This window comes from Cebus imitator, unplaced genomic scaffold (genome assembly GCF_001604975.1).
Source record: "Cebus imitator isolate Cc_AM_T3 unplaced genomic scaffold, Cebus_imitator-1.0 Scaffold231, whole genome shotgun sequence".
NCBI lineage: Eukaryota > Metazoa > Chordata > Mammalia > Primates > Cebidae > Cebus > Cebus imitator.
This window is the reverse complement of record NW_016107546.1, coordinates 901,783-918,020: the sequence shown is the minus strand read 5'-3', so window position 1 is coordinate 918,020 and position 16,238 is coordinate 901,783. Positions and strand designations below refer to the sequence as shown.

Here is a 16,238-nt window from a genome sequence, read left to right as displayed (position 1 = left end):
AAAAAAAAAAAAAAAAAAAAAAAAAAAAAAAAAAAACAGAAGTTCAGTATGGTAAACCAATACAGTCATGTGCTGCATCAACGACAGACTGCATATACAACAGTGGTCCCATAAGATTATAATGGAGTTGAAACATTCTCATTGCCTAGTGAAGTCGTAGCCATTGTAACATCATAGCACAAGTTACTCATGTGTTTGTGGTACTGCTATAAACAAACCTACTGTGCTGCCAGATGTATAAAGGCATAGCACATACAATTATGTACAGTTATGTAATACTTGATGAAGATAATTAACAATGAGGTTGCTGGTTTATGTATTTACTATACTATACTTTTAATCATTATTTTAGAATGTATTCTTCTACTTATAGAAAAAGTTAACAGTAAAACAATCTCAAGCAGGTCCTTCAGGAGATATTCCAGAAGGCATTGTTGTCATGGGAGACAACACTCCATGTATGTTATTGTCTCTGAAGACCTTCCAGTGGTACAAGATGTAGAGGAGGAAGACAGTGATATTGAAAATCATGACCCTGTGTAGGGCTAGGCTAATGTATGTGTTTGTGTCTTTGTTTTTACCAAAAAAGCTTAAAAATAGAAAAAAGCTTATAGAGTAAAGAAATAAGAGAAGACACAAACAGATGGAAAAACATTCCATGCTCATGGTTGGGAAGAATCAGTATTGTGAAAATGGCCATAACGCCCAAAGTAATTTATATATTCAATGCTATCCCCATCAAGCTACCATTGACTTTCTTCACAAAATTGGAAAAAAAAAACCACCTTAAATTTCATATGGAACCAAAAAAAGAGCCTACATAGCCAAGACAATCCCAAGCAAAAAAAAAAAAAAATTCTGGAGGCATCACGCTTCCTGACTTCAAACTGTACTACAAGGCTACGTAATCAAAACAGCATGGTACTGGTACCAAAACAGAGATATAGACCAATGGAACAGAACAGAGGCCTCAGAATTATTGACACACATCTACAACCATCTGACCTTTGACAAATCTGACAAAAACCAGCAATGGGGAAAGGATTCCCTATTTAATAAATGGTGTTGGAAAAACTCGCTAGCCATATGCAGAAAGCTGAAACTGAATTCCTTCCTTGTACCTTATACAAAAACTAACTCCAGATAGACTAAAGATTTACTCATAAGACCTAACACCATAAAAACCCTAGAAGAAAACCTAGGCAATATCATTGAGGACACAGGCATGGGCAAGGACTTCATGACTAAAACACCAAAAGCAATGGCAACAAAAGCCAAAATTGACAAATGGGATTTAATTAAAGTTAAGAGCTTCTGCACAGCAAAAGAAACTATCAGTAGAGTGAACCAGCAACCAACAGAATGGGAAAAATTTTTGCAATCTGTCCGACAAATAGCTAATATCCAGAATCTATGGAGAACTTAAACAAATTTACAAGAAAAAAAACCAACAACCCCATTAAAATGTGAGCAAAGGATATGAACAGACACTTCTCAAAAGAAGACATTTATGCAGCCAACAAATGTATGAAAAAAAGCTCATCATCACTGGTCATTAAAGAAATGAAAATCAAAACCACATTGATATACTATCTCACGCCAGTTAGAATGGTAATCATTAAAAAATCAGGATACAACAGATGCTGGAGAGGATGTGGAGAAATAGGAATGCTTTTACACTGTTGGTGGGAGTGTAAATTAATTCAACCATTGTGGAAGACAGTGTGGTGATTCCTCAAGGATCTAGCACCAAAAATGCCATTTGACTCAGCAATCCCATTACTGGGTGTATACTCAAAGGATTGTAAATCGTTCTATTATAAAGACACATGCACATGTATTTTTATTGCGGCACTGGTCACAATAGCAAAGACTTGGAACCAACCCAAATGACCATCAATGATAGACTGGATAAAGAAGGCCGGGTGCGGTGGCCCACACCTGTAATCCCAGCACTTTGGGAGGCTGCGGTGGGCGGATCACAAGGTCAGGAGATCGAGACCATCCTGTCCAACATGGTGAAACCCCATCTCTAGTAAAAATACAAAAAAAAAAAAAATGCTGGATGTGGTGGTGCATGCCTGTAGTCCCAGCTACAAAGGAGCCTGAGGCAGGAGAATTGCTTGAACCCAGGAGGCAGAGTTTGCAGTGAGCCGAGATTGTGCCACTGCACTACAGCCTGGGTGACAGTGTGAAACTCTGTCTCAATATATATATATATATATATATATATATATATATATATATGGCACATATACACCATGGAATACTATGCAGCCATAAAAAAGCATGAGTTCATGTCCTTTGCAGGGACATGGGTAAATCTGGAAACCACATTATCAGCAAAGTAACACAAGAAGAGAAAACCAAACACCACATGTTCTCACTCAAAAGTGGGTGTTGAATAATGAAAACACAGGGACACAGGGAGGGGAACATCACACACCAGGGCCTGTCAGGGGGTGGGGGTCTAGGGGAGGGAAATCAGGGGTTGGGGGATAAGGAAGGGATAGCATTAGGAGAAATACATAATGTAGATGACGGGGTAATGAATGCAGCAAATCACCATGGCACGTGTATACCTATGTAAAAACCTGCACATTCTGCACATGTACCCCAGAACTTAAAGTATAATAATAATAATAAAAAGATACAAAGAACCTATTTTGTATATCTGTACAATGAGTTTGTGTTTTAAGCTAAGCATTGTTACAAAAGAGTCAAAAAGTTAAAAAAAGTTTTTAAGTTTATAAAGTAAAAGAAGTATAATAAGACAAGGTTAATTTATTATTGAACAAAGAAAAAAAATAAATTTAGTGTAGCCTAACTATACATTGCTTATAAAGTCTACAGTAGTATACAGTAATATCCTAGGCCTTCTTATTCACTGAACACTCACTGTCTCACCCAGATCAACTTCTAGTCTTGCAAGTTTCATTCATGGTAAATTCCCTATACAGGTGTAGCATTTAAAAAAATTTTATGCCATATTTGTACAGTAACTTTTCTATATTTAGATATGTTTAGACATACAAATCCTTAACACTGTATTAGAGTTGCTTGCAAAATTCAGTACAGCAACATGCTGTACGGATTTATAGCCTAGGAGCAATAGGCTATGCCATATAGCCTAGGTGTGTAGTAAGCTGTACCATCTAAGCTTGTGTAAGTACACTCAATGCTGTTTGCACAACAACAAAATCACCTTATGACACATTTCTCAGAATGTATCCCCATTGTTAAGCAACACATGCCTGTAATTGAACTGCCGGGTAGAACAAAAGTCAACACTGACAGTCTTCAGAAGAAGATAATAGAATTCAAAGTCCCTAATAATGTATCATGTCCAACATGTAATGGAACATTACAAGACATACAAAGAAACGGGAAAATGTTACCCATATCAAGAAAAAAGGAGACAATAGAAACTAGCCCTGAAATGGACTGGGTTGGATTTGGCAGATAAAACCTTTAAAGTGGCTATTATAAATATGCTTATGGTCTTTATAAGAGAATAGAAAATCTCATAAGATAAATTTTAAAACTACTTAAAACAGAACCAAATGGAAATCCTGCACTAAAAATACAAAAACAAAACTGAACATTTTACTGAATTAGCTTGACAGCAGATTGGAATTTGTGTAAGAAATTGGAAACAGATCAATAAAACATTTCCAGTCTGAAGAACAGAAAGAGAAAAAAATATTGAAGAAATGAGCAGAGCTTCAGGGACCTGTGGGATAAATCAAACGGACTAATGTGAGTCAGTGGAGTCCCAGAAGAGGATGATAGTGAACATAGGACAGAAAAAATATACTTGAAGATATGATTGCCAACATTACTTAAATTAAGAAACCTAGCAAAAGCCAAAAAATTTAGATTGACTTATAGCTCCAAGAAGCTCAGTAAGCCCCAAGCAGGATAAATACAAGGAAAACCACACCTACACACATCATATTTAATGCTGAAAACCCCTAAAGTGGCAGTCCCCAACCTTTTTGGCACCATGAACTGGTTTCATGGTTTCATCTTCCACCCCAGCAACCCAGTTTTTCCACAGACTGGGTTGCTGGGGTGGAGGATGGTTTCAGGATGAAACTGTTCCACTTCAGATCCTCACGCATTAGATTCTCATAAGGAGCACACAAACTAGATCCCCCACATGTGCAGTTCACAATAGGGTTCATGCTCCTATGAGAATCTAATGCTGCCATTGATCTGACAAGAAGCAAAGCTCAGCAGGCAGTAATGCTTGTCAACTGCTCACCTCCTGCAGTGGTCTGAGGGTGGGGGACCCCTGCCCTAAAGCAGCCACAGAAAAATTGATATATTAAATAGAAGAAAAGATTGATACAAATGATTGCCAACTTGTCATCAGAAGCAATGGCAATCACAAAACAATCAAACAAGAGCTTCAAACAATTAAAAGAAAAAAAGGCTATCCTAGAAGTATATACCAAGTGAAAATGTCCTTGAAAAATGAGTTTCAGATAAAGGTCACTTTCTGGCCTTCTGATGGCTAAGAGTTTCACAATACAATTCCCAAGCCAAATCACCTAAGCACTAAACAAACAATACTCATGCAAATGAAGCTTCCAATTATTAATATACTCTGGAAAATAAGAGTAATTATTGAATCTAGAAACTGAAACAGGATGCTAGAAACAGAAAAGGGAGCATTTGGGGAAAAATGGGTCCTTTGAAATTAAAATATGTGCAAGATGAAAGAAAAAAGAAAATATAACACAAATGAAAACTTCTTTTTTGTTGTTGTTGTTGGAAGGTATTTTTTCCCTATTTATTTATTTTATTGCATTTTAGGTTTTGGGGTACATGTGAAGAACATGCAAGATTGTTGCATAGGTACACACGTGGCAGTGTGATTTGCTGCCTTCCTCCCCATCACCTACATCTGGCATCTCTCCCCTTGCTATCTCTCCCCAGCTCCCCACCCCCCACCGTCCCTCAAAAGATAGAAATTAAAGTTACCTTCTAGAAATTAGTATAAACTGACAAATAAATGGAAAAAGAATACAAAATTAAATAAACTATAAGGTCAGCCTAGGGTGTTCATTATCCATATAGGAATTCTTGTAGGAGCTACCAGAGAAAAGAATAGTGCCAAAGAAATAACTGCAGAAAATTTCTCAGATTGAAGGACATGCTTCCAGATAGAAATGAGGTAGCAAATGCCCAGAACAATGGATGGAGAAAGACCCACATGAAGGCACATCACTTTGAAATTATGAAGCAATGGGGGCAAAGATCCAGAGGCTTCTGTAAAAATGAGCCTAGAATGCTCTGGAGAGGAAAACTAGGTCCCATGGAAAGGACTGGGAATTCCAATAGCATGAAACTTCTCAACCCACAACTCTGGAAGCCAGAAAACAATTTTTGGGGGGAGTGGCTGACAGCCTAAGATTTTTATTCAGGCCAATAAAGTCTAATGATAGAATGAGGGCATTTTCAGTCATACATGCAAAAAATTACCTCTCATCTGTTCTTTGTCAGAAGCTACTAGAGGATATAGTCTATCAGAATGGGAACCTAAACCAAGATGGAGACATGGGATCTGAAAGAAAAACACATGCACACAAATGTTCATTGCAGCACTGTTTACAATAGCAAAGACTTGGAACCAGCCCAAATGCCCATCAATGATAGACCAGACAGGGAAAATGTGGCACATATACACCATGGAATACTATGCAGCCATAAAAAAACGATGAGTTCGTGTCTTTTGTAGGGACATGGATGAACCTGGAAAGCATCATTCTCAGCAAATTGATGCAAGAACAGAAAATCAACCACATGTTCTCACTCATAGGCAGGTTGAGCAATGAGAACATGTGGACACAGGGAGGGGAGCATCACACACTGGGGTCTGTTGTGGGGAACTAGGGGAGGGATAGTGGGGGGTAGGGATTTGGGGAGGGGTAACATGGGGAGAAATGTCAGATACAGGTGATGGGGAGAAAGGCAGCAAACCACGTTGCCATGTATGTACCTATGTAACAATCTTGCATGTTCTTCACATGTACCCCAAAACCTAAAAAGCAATAAAGTGTATATTTTTTTAAAAAAAAAAAGCATCCATGCACCCCTGACAAGAAAGAGGGAAAGGGAATCCCAAGATGGTTGGGGAGGGAGAGCCCATTAGGTCAGTTGTTCTGCAGGCCTAGAAGCCTAGAAAATAACCGATCCAGTTTGGGGTAGGAGTCCAGATGGCTCCAGAAGAGATAGCTCCAGAAAGATGATTACCTGATGTATTTTCAAGCAGAAATTTATAGTTGTGAAGAAGAGTTTGGGAATTCATTATTGATAGGTATATGGAAAACTAAGCAATCCCCAAAAAAAAAAAAAAAACTACTGCAAGAACAGAACTATGACTGTATTCTACATAACTGTGAATAATTGTTCTATAAGCAAAATAACATAAATAACACATTTTTAAAGGTATTATCTAATTCTTAGAGGCTTATGGAGGGATGTGGGAGAAGAAATGTGTGTGTGTGTGTGTGTGTGTGTGTGTGTGTGTGTGTGTTTACCTAAGATTCCTAGCTCCTAGCTAGTTCATCATTTGGGGAATAAAAAGTCATATCCAGGTAATTTTGTATTACTTAAAGTGTAAATTAGAAGGAAAAAAGGAAAAAAATTAGAAGGAAAAGTAAAACTTTTGACAGCATACAAGAAAAATATTGAGTATATATTTTTCATGTGTGTGTCTATCATCTGTTACTACATAAAAAATTACCCTATCAGCTTGAAACAACAATAAGGATTTATTATCTTGCAAGTTTCTCTGAGTCAGGAATTCAGGAATGGCTTAGCAATGTGATTCTGTTCAAGGTTCTTTCTTGAGGTTACAGGTAAGATGTCATCTGGGGCTGCACTCATCTGACAGTAGGCTGGGGCTGGAATATGGCTCAGTCACATGAATGAGACCTCAGTTCCTTTCTATGTAGATCTCTCCATAGGACTGCTTATGTGTCCTCATGACATAGCAACTGACTACCCTCAGAGAGAGTAAAACAAGGAGAAAGCTCTAATGTCTTTCATGATTTAGTCTCAAAAGTCATCCACTATCACTCTATTTAAAGCAAGTCACTACTAAGATCTAGTAACACTAAAGAGGAGAATTAGGCTCCACCTTCTGAAGGGAGGCATGTCAAGGGATTTGTGGACTTATTTTAAACCCATCACAATATGTGTCAGATAAAGGAATTATCATTTTACAGTATAAAAAGATGAATCAATATGCTGATAAAGCCCCAATAGGAGAAAAAAACCAAACAAGCAGTTCACAGAATAATAGATACAAATAGCCATTAAACATTAGCAAAAGGATACCATCTCCCTGATAGAGAGATGCCAAAAAACAGAGGCTTGTCATAACAATTAAAACCAAATTTTGATGTGTACCTAGGATGGGAGAGGTACATTCTCATAGACTGCTAGTAAGAGTATAACCATTAGGCATAGCAGTTGAAATACATATGCAAACCTAAAGTTCATGCATATCCTTTGACCTGCCAATTCTGTTTTATTTTTCTAAAGAAACTATCAAAGATATGTAGATAATTGTGTTCGTAGTAGCCAAGCTTATACTAGCAAAAATGTATATACCAAAATACAGATAATATGTAATCTATATATTATTATACACATATTATATATTATCTACATTTTATACATATTATCATATATACTATATACATATACATGCCTATAATACACATTATATATTATATACATATTATATATAGTATACCATGCATATGGTATATTATATATTAATATATTCAATTTAATATTAATATATTAGATTTATATATAATAATATAATATTAATACAGCACTATACTAATATATATTAATAGTAATATTGATATATTATATATTAATATGTATTAACTATGTATAATATACTATAGTATACTATATTATTATATAGAATATATATTATATATCTTTATATAATATATGATACATATATAAATATAGTATATGCATATATGTATATGCATGTATATGTATATAAGGAGACTCCTGATTCTTTTCCTTATAGGAATGTATATGTATATAACATATAATGTAATATGTATATTATATATAATGTATAAATATAGATAATATATCATACACATATATTATCTATATTTTTGTATATACATTTTTGCTACTATAAACTAAGCTATGATGAACAAAATTATGAACATATCTTTGACAGTTTCTTTAGAAAAATCCATAAATAGAATTGATAGTTCAAAGGAAATGCATGGATTTTAGGCTTGAATATGTATTTCCAGTTGCTATGCCTAATGGTTATGCTCTTACCAGCAAGTATATACATGTAGGTGTATGTATATATTTGTATATGTATATGTGTGAATAGTATATAGTATATAATATATGTATATGTAGTATACCATATATATGTGTTGATATTTTAGTTAAATAAGTTGTAATATATTCATCTGATGCAATAATATGCACATACTAAAAACTGATGATGTGGATGAAGATTTACTGGCATGGAATAAAACAGTGTAAGCCTACTAAAAGCAAAGCAGAATGGGAGTATAGGGATCTGGAAATATTAATTAAACTTAAAGACACATAACTCCTCCTCATGTTGATTTTCTGAAATGTTCTTTGCAGGTAGTCGACTATGCCCAACTTGTTCAGCCACGTTTTGATAAAGCCCGTGAAAGATTAGTAGAAAATACTATAGCTGAGGCCACTGTAGCAGCAATTAAAGTTGTGAAAGAAAAGCTTCTCACGGAACTGCAAGCTAAAAAACAAGGTGAAACATCTTTTTAAAATGTATGTTTTAAGTTTAGGTAAAAATTAAGCCTGGCTACTTGAAAGCAAGGACTTTGTTTAGCTCATCTTGCCACTTTACGCATTATAGACTCTTAATAAATGGTTGAAGGAATGGATATACATAAACCAATTCATAAGCAGAGAAAAAAAAATTCAATTCTAGACCTCTAACGAAATGAATCAGAGGGAACCTCTAAATTTGGATTTTTTCTCCAATGGGTCTACCTTACTGGGCTGATTGTTTGATCAGGATTTACACCTTTATCTTCACCAGTCATTAAAACAAGAATCCTCCTGACTCTTATGGAGCTTGTTTTTGTTTTAGATTTATATGTCAGCCCTGAGTGTAACTAAATTTTTCTATTTGGGAAATATTAGTTTAATGCAATGAAACTGGAAGAAGCCTTAGTGATCACTTAACACCATTCTCCTCCAATTTTATAGTTGAGGGAACTAAGGTTCATGGAGGTTGAATGGCTCCCTGAAAATCACCCAGCAGGTGGCAGAGTTGAGACTTGAGCCCTCATTTCCAAAGTCCTGGTGGTCTTTTTCCTGACCATTCTGCCTCTTCCTGTGTCTCACGGACTGTTGATCATGTTTATTTCAGAATAGACACAAAGTTTTTTTTTTCTTTCTGTTTTTCTTCAAAAAAAAATGAGAATTCTCGTTTCATGACCACTTTTGACATTCATTGACTGGTTTTTGTAGACTGTATCTCTAGTTGACAGCCTTGTAACTAATCATATTAGAACACATGAAAGTAGCTTAATCTAAACCTCTCCTCTTAATGGAATGCCCTTAATGCAGCATTTCCTATGTACTACATGGGATCTTCCTCACTTTCAAAGATCTAAATCCAAAATCTGGGATTAGCTTCAGCAAAAGCTAGATTCAGTCACCACAGTTCAGATTCCCAGAAGCTATAGCAGTGCACTATGTGGCCATCAGTGTCTCCATTCCAAATATTCTTTTCCTAATTATGTTTTTCTGATGACAAAAGTAATAATAGCTAATATTCATCGTGCATTTACTACAGGCTGGAGCTGTGCTAACTGCACTGCATATATTATTTTATTTAATCCTCATGACAGGCCTGGTAGATGTTCTTGTGGTCGATTCTAGTGTGTGAAGATGTTCTTATGGCTGATTCTAGTGTATCAGAGGGATTATGTAACAGCTGACAGCCAGCAAGTGATTGTGATTCGAATCAATGTGCTCTCCTTTCCTGTGTCTCTCAATTGAACACAGAAAATCAGAAAAAGCAGATAGAAGGAAAACTCTCTCATACTTAAAACAAGAACATTCTTGTTCTTAACTCCTCTCTTTTCTCCTATTCGTGTTTGTAATATTAATTGTGATCCTATAGTATATACAAAATTACATTCACTCATTTTAAAACAAAGCTTCTTTCTAATTAAGATGTAATTATTGCAATAACTTTTGTATTAGATATCTCTCTAATTATTTTTCTCAAATGGTGAGCCAGTGTTACAAATAACAATTACTAAATTATCCATAATTTTATTGGAGGTTTGAAATGCCAATTTTATCCTAATATTGTTTGTGTGTATATGTATAAACTTCTAAAATTTCTGTTCTATTGATATTTATAGTACAACCTTTAATACAAAATGTAATTATCAAAGCTTTCTGATGCATTTTGAATCTTGTGATAATATAAACCCTCCCTCAACACATTTTGTTTTAAATTTTTTTTCTGGTTATTTCTTTGTTTGTTCCACGAAATGGGTGCTTATTGTTTGCCAGGAACTGTACTAAATGTTAGATGCTTGTAGAATTTTGTCAAGGTCTACAACAAATCCCAAATGGGAAGATTGTATTAATATTATACAATAATTTGGTAAGAATTCTCATATTTACTATTAAATCTTCTCATGCAGACATATGTAATCTCCATTTTTTAGTCACATTTTGTCATTCCATAATATTTTGTAGCTTTCTTCATGTATTGTCCACATTTTTCTTAATAAGCTTATTTTCAGATATTTTGTCATTTTATTACTACTGAATGAGATCTTTTTAATAATATTTTCTAAGTAGTTATTAACAGTATTTTGGAAAACTATTTGATTTTCATATATTTATTTAGAACTATCCACTTTATTAAGCTTACTTCCTAGTTCTGATGGACTTTCAGTTGATTCTCTTGGATTTTCCAGAGAGCTAACCATATAATTTGAAATAAGGATAGTTTAAATCCCTCTTTTTTCAATACTTATATTCATTTCCTTTCTTGGCTAATTATGTAGGTAAGCAATTCTAGAATGTCAAATAGTGGTAGTGATACTGAGCATCTTTAAAGAGGTTCTTGTCAATGTATTTCCATGAGGTTATTAAGTATTTTTATCTGGAATGGGTATTGAAAATTACCAAATCCAGATTCCCTATTTAATAAATGGTATTGGGAAAACTGGCTAGCCATATGCAGAAAGCCGAATCTGGATCCCATTCTTACACCTTATACAAAAAACAAAAATTAACTCTAGATGGATTAAAGATTTAAACATTAGGCCTAACATCATAAAAACTGTAGAAAAAAACTTAAGCAATACCATTCAGGACATAGGCATGGGCAAGGACTTCATGACTAAAACACCAAAAGCCATGGCAACAAAAGCCAAAATTGACAAATGGGATCTAATTAAACTTAAGAGCTTCTGCACAGCAAAAAAAATATATATATATATCATTAGAGTGAACTGGCAATCTACAGAATGGGAGAAAATTTTTGCAATCTACCCAACTGACAAAGGGCTAATATCCAGAATCTACAAAGAACTTAAACAAATTTACAAGGAAAAAACCGACAACCCCATCAAAAAGTGGACAAAGGATATGAACAGACATTTTTCAAAAGAAGACATTTATGCAACCAACAAACATATGAAAAAAAGCTCATCATCACTGGTCATTAGAGAAATACAAATCAAAACCACACTGAGATCCCATCTCACACCAGTTAGAATGGAGATGATTAAAAAATCAGGATACAACAGATGCTTAAGAGGATGTGGAGGAAAAGGAACACTTATACACTGTTGGTGGGAGTATAAATTAATTAGGCCATTGTGGAAGACAGTGTGGCAATTCCTCAAGCATGTAGAAATAGAAATACCATTTGACCCAGCAATCCCATTACTGGGTATATACCCAAAGAATTATAAATCATTCGGTTATAAAGACACATGCACACGTATGTTTATTGCAGCACTGTTCACAATAGCAAAGACTTGGAACCAACCCAAATGCCCATCAATGATAGACTGGATAAAGAAAATGTGGCACATATACACCATGGAATACTACGCAGCCATAAAATAGGATGAGTTCATGTCCTTTGCAGGGACATGGATGAAACCGAAAACCATCATTCTCAGCAAACTGACATAAGAACAGAAAACCAAACCCTGCATGTTCTCACTCATAAGTGAGAGTTGAACAATGAGAACACAAGGACACAGGGAGCGGAGCATCACAAACCGGGGCCTTGGGGTTGGGGGGCTAGGGAGGAATAGCGGGGGGGGGATTGGGGAGGAATAGCATTAGGAGAAATACCTAATATAGATGATGGGGTGATGGATGCAGCAAACTACCACCATGGCACGTGTATACCTATGTAACAAACCTGAACCATCAGCATGTGTACCCCAGAACATAAAGTGTAATTAAAAAAAAAAAAAAAGAAAATTACCAAATACAGTCAAGCTCAATGGCCCATACCTGTAATCTCAACGCTTTGGGAGGCCAAAGTAGGAAGATCGCTTGAGGCCCGGAGTTAAAGACCAGCCTGGGCAACAAAGGGAGACACTATTTCCACCCAAAAAAAAAATATATATATATTTAGTTGGGTGTGGCGGTTCACACCTGTAGACTCAGCTATTCAGGAGGCTGAGGTGGGAAGATCACTTGAGCCCAGGAGGTTGAAGCTGCAGTGAGCCATGATCGCATCACCACACTCCAGCCTGAGCAACAGGGAAAGACCTTATCTCAAAAAATAATAATATAATAAAATTAAAAGAAAAAATGAAAATTACCAAATGTATTGCCAGCATCTTTCAAGATAATCATTAAGTTTTTAATTCTTTGACTTAGTGACTTGATCAGTTATACTAATGTATTTTCCAATATTAAACAATTCTTGTATTTCTGAAATAAACCTTATCTCATCACGATGATTTTTTTTTTTTTTCTGACACAGACAGGGGTCTCAGTATGATGTCCAGGCTGGTCTCTAACTGCTGGCCTCAATGATCCTCCTGCTTTGGCCTCCCAAAGTGCTGGGATTACAGGCATGAGCAACTCTGCCCAGTTTCATTATTCTTATATTTTTTTAAACTTTTGTTTGTTTACTTAGGACTTTTTCCCTACATTCTTAATTGTGACTGGTTTATAATGGGGGTAGGGGGGTGTTTTCTATTTGTCAGAGCTTGCTATAAGTTTTTTCAGTTTTTTTTTTAACTTTTTACAAAAATTGGGAGGCTTCCCCACATTTTCCATGCTCAAAACTGTTTAAATAGCAAATAAATTACTTCTCCCTACATGGCAATGCTGAGTTTCTGCTAGATAAGAACATAGCATTTGCCTAATAAATCTGCCTCTCTTCTTTCTCATTAGCCTATAAACAAATAAAATAATTCAACATGGTGCCCAAGAGATTACAAAAAACAAACAAACAAACAAAAAGACCAGCACTGAAATTGCATGCCATTCAAATTATCCAGATGATACAGAGTGAAGTTATATTTTTAGTATATTACCTTCAAAATGAAAATTAAAAATAAAAAAATAAAATATCTCAGACAACTTACAAACTGAAGCTGGAGAAATATTGGCTCAGACTACTAAAGTGTCTTGTTATTCAGCCTATTTAAGGCTGGACAAAATTCATTCATTCCTTCACTCAACAAATACTTGAGTTAGACATGATTCTAGGCACTAGCAATACAACAATAAACACTGCTGACAAGTTTCCTGATTTTCTTCTGCTTATATTGTAAGGCAGAATAAAATAATTTATAAATTAATGTTTAAAAACAAGACACATGAAGTCTCTGTCCTTGTGGTGCTCACAATTTAATAGTGGGCAGAAGAGTGAAAAACAACAACAACAAAGCAAAAAGCCAAGGGAACAGATGGAAAAAATATATATAACATATAATGGGGCAGACAGTGATTGGAGTAGGGATACTGAATTGTTGGGATGCCCAGGGAAGACATCTCCAAAGAGAGGACATTTGACTGAGACTTGGACCAAGGCAGGAAGTTAGCCAGGCTCCTGGAGGAAGAACAGTGATCTGTGATGTTTCATTCACATTAAATTATGACATTAAATCATGGATTTTACAACTTTCCACAAATTGCCTTCTCCCACTGGAATGTAGAAATAGACACTATCTCTCATATGCTGCAAACTTAAAAGGCTTTTTATTTTCTTTTCCAAATTCACTAATTATTTTAAATCTGACAATAGAGTAACTCTACTTAAATTTTTTTAAATTGGAATTTTTTGCTATTGAATTTTGCCCCAATATATTTTTAAGAAAAATTTGTCAGTGGAGAATATTGAGGTTTTTTTTAACATAAAAATTACATGATTATACAGAGGATGGCAGTTGACATGGAACAGGCTTCCTGTGTGCCAGCATTTTCCAAGCGTTTATATTTATTACCTCATTTAATCCTTACAGCAATGCTTTAGGTTTAAAGATCCTCGTTTTGCCTAGAAATTGAGACAAAAAGATCAAGTGGTTTACCAAAGCCACAGAGCCCTTACAGCTCATAAGTCAGAACTGAAAACTCAGGTGTATCTAACTTTGAAGCAGGGGCTTTGCTCACTCCACCTGCCTCCCTATCCCCAACTACCTTTTGCTAACACTGCCCATTATTGTATTTCAGCTGAAACAACTTTAAGAGAATTTCAAAGGCAGTATGAACAAATGGAATTTGGAGTATTCCCGACAGATGCACATAAAAGCTTAGAGGACACAGACTCGTCAATTAATGAAGGTAAAGAAATAATATATTGCTGATTTTATTGACCAGATCATTCCTAATATAAATCGATGAGCTGATAAAATATATTATTCTTTCATTGCAGGGTACATTCAAGGCTCCCAAAGGGAGAGAAGCAGTTCTTTAGAGGACACTGAAGAAGCCAAAACAAAATCAGAAAATGTCCTTTCTGATCAAGCTGCTAAAGTTGATAAAGATGGTAACAAAGTGAACTACTAATGCCATGTTTGTGGATCTCATTTTCATTTAGTTCATATTATGTTTATATTTATGCTTAAAATTACCCCCAAAATTGGAAACTTCAGGAGGAAAAAAGCTAAATTATTTCTTATGGATTTAACCTGAACAACTATAGAACAGAAGTCAATTTACTAGAATGAAGAAGAAAACATAGAAAATGGGAAGTCAAATACAATTAAAGCCCAAAGAAAAATGTTTGAATGTTTCCAATGTGATACAATCATTATCATATGATAAATTCTTTTTTAAACTTTAACTGTGAAATTTTATCATTTACCCATTGTGCTATTTATCCTTATAAAATTTTTCTATTCATACTTGAACCATAAGAGCATATAGCATTATATTATATAACATTATATAATAATTATATGTAATATACTACAGAGTAGCTAAATGTAAAGTGTTTTTATGTTTTTTTCCTTATAATGTACGATTTAATTATATTACTTCATTGGGAAATATTTTAATCCTCATTTTAAGTTACTGCACAAGTTCTCTAGAATTCCTGGAGATTTATAGGAATTACTAAATTAATAAATATGAAGCTATAGACAGAGTAAAATTGCTTTGCATAAAATTGTTCCAAATTATGTTTCCCCAGTAATATACAAAATATATGTTATTGTTTCCTCAGTATTTTCTGTTGTTTTAATTTTTAGTTAGGTAATTTATATTCATATTTGTTAACCATTTATATTTCTTCTTTTTTGAGGTGACTATTTTTGGTTTTTGCTGATTTTTCTAAATGGTTATATCAATTATACAGTCTCTATATAAACTTTCCATATTAGTGTCTTACTTTTCATCTATTTTACAAATTGGGTGGTTTGTCTTCTAAGTCAGCTTGCTGTTTTTGATATAAAGGTATTTTTTCACATTTTTGCAGTCAGATCATTATTTTCTCTTTGTTGCTTTCTTCCTTCACTTTTAGCTTAAAAAGTCTTCCTCTCAATCAGGCATTTATCTATATATAATGTATATATACATATTTTTGTATATCATATAAATACATATATTTTATATATTATATAAATACATATACATTATAAAATAAGTTACAGGTCTTAAAACTGTAACTTATTTTATAATAAGTTTAAAACTGAATGAAGAAAACCAGAATATAAGTTTATTATATA

General features: G+C 34.5%; 1 protein-coding gene across 2 annotated transcripts in view; it reads left to right on the top strand.

Moving 5' to 3' along the window:
- The window catches only part of AK9 (adenylate kinase 9), a 209,229-nt gene that overhangs the window by 60,737 nt on the left and 132,254 nt on the right, over positions 1–16,238 (top strand). For both annotated transcript variants that reach the window (XM_037727441.1, XM_017497427.2), the window contains exons 13-15: positions 8,662–8,806; positions 14,743–14,853; positions 14,945–15,058. In XM_037727441.1, coding sequence (XP_037583369.1) covers positions 8,662–8,806; positions 14,743–14,853; positions 14,945–15,058 — 370 coding nt within the window. The remainder of the gene's footprint in view (positions 1–8,661; positions 8,807–14,742; positions 14,854–14,944; positions 15,059–16,238) is intronic.